The sequence below is a fragment of the Laetiporus sulphureus genome, assembly GCF_001632365.1.
Source record: "Laetiporus sulphureus 93-53 unplaced genomic scaffold LAESUscaffold_53, whole genome shotgun sequence".
Taxonomy (NCBI): Eukaryota; Fungi; Basidiomycota; class Agaricomycetes; order Polyporales; family Laetiporaceae; genus Laetiporus; species Laetiporus sulphureus.
Window position 1 is genome coordinate 4,426 of NW_024468562.1, and position 5,244 is coordinate 9,669.

The window sequence follows — 5,244 nt, forward strand, 5'->3', positions numbered from 1 at the left end:
CGCACGCTCCTCGCTCTGACGCTCGGATACACAGCGATCTGCTGGCCCGCGACGCACCTCACGCTCTCGGTGCTCAACCACGAGGCGCGCCCGGCACTCTGCTGGGCGGTGATCGGGACGACGACGTGCTACAGCCGGAGCATCCAGCTCTGGGTGACGTCCAACATCGGGCCCGCGCCTGCACCGCCTGCACCCGCAGCCGCCGCCGAAGCCGACAGGTCGCGTTCGGCTGGGGTGGTGGGACAGCCGTCGCCGCTGCGCCAGTCGGTGCTTGCGCGGGCGAGCGGGATGCGCGAGGAGTGGATGCGGCTGAGGAGGCGGCGCTGGGATTGGGGCGCGGTTGGACGCAAGTGCGTGCTCCCCGCTGGGATCGTGTATTTCGTGATGGCGTGGGCGGAGATGCTGAGACGGGAGTGGGAGCGTGCGGGCCCGGGTGTTTAGATGTATGATAGACAGAGTAGATACTGTATTGCTGTATGCAACACGTTGCGTCCGCCTTCATCTTATCCGCGTTCCTACTGTCCCCAGTATACATGGCTCTGGTCTCAGACTGCTGTGACCTTCATATTTCGACTCTCTCTAGCGCACGGGCCGCTAGTGCACAAACTTCTCCAATGACTGTCTCACAATGCGCCACCTGTCCGACTAATATATAGATTGACGTTAACATAGGTCTATGGTCTAGCGTTGATGATCGTGCGCAAGACGGTACCAGCGACTCGCTGCATGGTAAGTTCAAGTTCATGAAAGTGATCGGTCTTGAAGTTCAATCTATGTGAAGTGCTATTAGCGCGCTGCCGAGCTGCACAAAGAGCTCAATATGATGGCGTGTGTGTTAGCGTCGAGGAATCAATATCATAGCCTGCTCTGTGACCTCTCAGTATCTACTTGAATTGGGGGCGAAATAGCGTGACTGCACTGAATTTGTGCGAGTTTGTCACAACGCTCAAGACCGTCAAGCAAAGCGAGTCTCGCTGTGTGTGCAGGTAGAAGACATCGAGGCAGAGCAAGACGGTGCAATGATCACTTCCCGAAAACATCGTCAGCACTGCAATGTTCACGGCGTTAGGACATTTGATGCGAAGCGTGCATGAAGAACATACCGAAGCAGCAATGTGCCAACCTATGCATTAGACCATTGCAAAGAATCAGAAACTTTGGATAGCGAGCGTAACTGCCTCGTCGATCCATTCGAGAGTCCACCGCACGAGAAAGACATTGAACGCCCTGTTATATCAAGCAAGCTCAGAAAAAGCAAACGAGTCGCATAAACGTCTAGCAAGTTATGACATGGAATGAATACTGCGCACCGCACGCGAACGAAAGCAAGCTGATGCAGAGACATCGCAAACAAGAAGACCACCCATCAAAAGTCGAGAGCAAAGCAAGCAATCTTGAATCACGATCTCAAACTAGGCCGACCTTGAGTCAATGTTCATGGATTCAAGAGAAGCTGTGCGGCTCACTATGTAGAGAAATTTGTCCGCCAATGTTCTCACGAAGACTCTGCAGCTGACGCATGCATCGCGACCTTGCGAACGTCAACGCGGGCACTCACCCACGTCGCATCCAACTGCAAGTCGCACAACGAACGATGCTAAATGTCGAGTCTAGAGGCTAGCTCGATACAATACGTGTCTTATCAATCGGCTGTGAGATTACTGCAAATCACTATAGAAGATATGCACCGACTAGCGTTCGTCGGGGAAGGGAGAAGGGACACTCACAGGAACTGCTCGGAGCAATCCAGCGATGACGGTGGAAAGAAAAGACTCCTTTCGTTCTGCGAGCTACCAGAGAGGTACGTGCTCAAGCTCACGACAACATTGAACTCCAGGCGATGCCGCACATAGACCTTGAGTCAATGGCCATGGAATCAAGAGAAGGTGCGCGGCTCACTATATAGAGAAATTTGTCCGCCAACGTTCTCAACGAAGCCTCTGCAACTAACGGTTGCATCATGAATTTGCAAACCTCAACGCGACACTCATCCAGGTCGCATCCAACTGTGAATCGCACAAGGAACGATTCTGAATATCGAGTCCAGAGGCTAGCTCGATACAATACGTGTCTTATCAATCGGCTGTTGGATTACTGCAAATCACTATAGAAGATACGCACCGACTAGCGTTCGTCGGAGAAGGGAGAAGGGACACTCACAGGAACTGTTCGGAGCAATTCAGCGATGACGGTGGAGAGGAGAGAATCCTTCCGTTCTGCCAGCTGCCAGCGAGGTATGTGTCCGGGCTCACGACAACATTGAACCCCGGGCGATGCTCTAGATGGAGCCGTCTCAACCTTCACAAGCGGTACTCAAAGTTCCAAATTGACAACGGCATTGACGGGAAGCTCCGTAGCAGGCGTTTCCAGCGTGAAGCATCAGAATAGTCGGCCGCCGCTCAGGAAGAAGCTGAAGGAATCAACGGCAGAGTCAGAAAACAAACACGCGCCGTCTCGACAAGTGAAGAGGTTTTGTCATCGAGTTAAACAGGTCTCCTTCTCGTCGACTTGAACGGCAGCAGAGCAGACGCAGGATCCGGTATTCCAGCGCACGAAATCCGTCAAGCAAGTCGGCTGCAGCTCAGAGTTGCGACCAGTCAAGACGGAGCTGATAAATGATGTGGCTACAGCATCTGTGTTCAAGCCCGGCAAGCGGTGATTCTGGAACGGCGGGGGACATTCAATTAGTACCTTGAAGTAGTGCAATAGGTGCGTTGGAGCAATCCGAGGGTGTAGACCGTCGAGGATCCATCATTGTGTAGCGTCCAACGAGAGCAGAGAATTACGCAGGGGCAGCGAACTTGGCTTTTGCGCGCAGGGAAAGGCGTGTATTGAAGCGGCGCACAGCCAAACGAGGCGACGCCCTTATTTTGTTCCCGCGGCTCCTCCGCAACCCTTAAAATGCTCCCGCGAACAATGTCGCGCGGTACTTTGTCTTCACCTGCTACCTCTTGCTCCGGCTTCAAAAATCCTGAACGGTCAACGCACGTATCGAGTCTATTGGAGAATGCAAGAGGATCAACCGTCAATAGATTCAACGGCAGCGAAATTAGAGGGTGCAAATGCTGTTGTGAGTCGTGCGCTTGGCATCCCGACGGCGCAGCTAATGGACCATACGATGGTCAGGATCTGTCCTCAAGTTTTGTGGGCCCACCATAGAGACTGTGTGGGTGATTCAACTCGCGCAGTCGACTCGTTGTGGATAACATATCGCTCCACAGAAGCCCATCGGCCTCATCGAGTCATCATCTCATCAATGCGGATCTCCATATAGGACACCTCGGAATATCAAGGTGAGACATTGAATCATGCCTCCCAACTAATCGTTCTGCTTCGTAGAACAAACTCCGCCCCATAACGACCTCTCTGCAGGAGGGGGAGCACCGACCAACATTTTGTCACGGGTGACGGGATGTCACATCACAAGGTGGCCACCTCTGCAAACGCCCATACGGTTTGTGGCCCGTTACTCCATTAATTGATGGATGGATTAATTCATATATTGTGTGGCTCCATGTATCGTCCTCGTGGGCAATATAAGTAGATGAAGGACCATCAAGAAACCTATGTGGCATACGATAAACTTCAGCCCCCACTGGCAAGACAAGATGGCCATTAACACCATCCTCCAAGCTAGCAAGACGACGCTCGGATGGCACCTTTTATTGAGATACGTTAGGCTGAAGATGCAAGATGCTTGAGGCAGTCGGCCTCGCGTCCAGCGCCAGCGCGAGACGCGCTACAGCATGTCGTAGAGATGCTTTTCAGCTCCACATCTGGATACGCGATGCGAAGGACAATCGCGTCGCATTCCACTCTTTGCCATCATATCCAAACCGCGCAGATACCTTTTGAAAGAGGGGGAGACTGTACGGGTCGAGCAGGACATACCTCTGTCTGTCTCGATGGTGAACGACGTCGAAGACCGTCGTTCACGACTCTCGCGCAAAAATATACGCTCCTCATGCTGTTCATTCATGAGACGTCGATACATCTCTTCTGGCAGCATTGTCGTGGGAGGCGCGAGTAGCACAGGCCGCTGCACCGTACGCGGTGATTGCAGAGGTTCAAGTCGCTTCCGGAGTCCGCTCATGTCGACAACACCTCAAATTCGTAGCGCCCGCGTGGGCTTCATGCCAGCCTTGTTTTTGATTATGGAATTGAAAAGGAGATCCTAGAAGCCGTCGATCGACCTCAGAGAACATTTTAACCGCAAAGTCCGTCGAGGATTATTGACGAGCTCGACAAAGATGGGACCAGAGAACGTTTTCGAGACAGATCCAGTCGGTCTTCAGCAATCCTTTTCTGGGTGTTTCCACGACATGTGGGACGACCGTCGAGCTGTTGAGCAAGCAGAGGTGGCTGGTGGCATGGAGGTCGTCGCGCAGATCATGCGCTCGATTCGTAGCGCCACCGCTCGCATGCGAATAGCCACACTCCACGAGTGGCGACGCCTGCTCGAAACGAGTTTCTAATCGCTGCGACGAAGCTCTAATAATTTACCATTGCATACGTACTCTGTCCACCCTTACTTTGTTTCGCCTGGCGATTTGCTGGAAATCCGCTCTGCTTAGCCCTCGACGCGCCACTGTCCTGCCATGGCCATGTTCGACTCTGAAGTGTCCCCGTTGCTAGCCCTCGATATCATACGCCCATGGGCTTTGACCGTGATGACTATTGTCAAACAGCATCATCTCCTCAGCAAGTTCTCGCCAAACCCGCTTACTCCTGCGTTTAACGTGACCGGAAATCGCGCACAAGGCAGCCCGGCCGATCGAAGTCCCTCCAGCCCTCCATATAAGTTGAGGATATCTCCTATCCGAACGAGCGGCCACGGCGACCTATTCGTTCGAATCTCCTCTGTCACGAAGGCTACCGGCCTGTTATGACGCGTATGCTCTCGCCTGCATGGACGCATCTGTGCCGTCGGCAGGAGACAGCGATAAACCGACGAGGTCTCACAGCTGCGGTGGCAAGTCCAACTTACATGTAAAAAGTCTATTATGCACATGGACGCTCATCGTCTCTTGTGGTCTACCGTAAGATGGACAAGCCTGCGAGATCGCAAAGCATCTCTTTTCTTCCAGTCTCTGCAACTTTGATGGACATTGCAGACCGATGGACGGCTCCTTTACCGTCCAGCGATGTTCGTATAAATCGGTTCTCAGCTTTCATTCTGCGTCAATGCTCGTCTTCGGGGTTGCCACAACCAACGGCTCGAGTACCGCCCTTCGTGGACGTGGA

At 53.1% G+C, this 5,244-nt stretch overlaps 2 protein-coding genes across 2 annotated transcripts; both read left to right on the top strand.

The window, feature by feature from the left end:
- Nucleotides 1-36: 36 nt before the first annotated feature.
- On the top strand, nucleotides 37-441 carry LAESUDRAFT_763211 (uncharacterized protein; the record flags this gene model as incomplete). Its single annotated transcript, XM_040913225.1, has 1 exon — nucleotides 37-441. A coding segment is annotated over one exon (405 nt), but the record flags the coding sequence as incomplete, so codon positions are not given.
- Nucleotides 442-1,601: 1,160 nt separating this feature from the next.
- Nucleotides 1,602-2,618, top strand: LAESUDRAFT_752359 (uncharacterized protein; the record flags this gene model as incomplete). Its single annotated transcript, XM_040911723.1, has 3 exons — nucleotides 1,602-1,801; nucleotides 2,043-2,234; nucleotides 2,283-2,618. The coding sequence occupies 3 exons, from the start codon at nucleotides 1,602-1,604 to the stop codon at nucleotides 2,386-2,388; spliced, it is 498 nt and encodes a 165-aa protein (XP_040759674.1). The 3' UTR covers nucleotides 2,389-2,618.
- Between the last annotated feature and the right edge of the window lie 2,626 nt (nucleotides 2,619-5,244).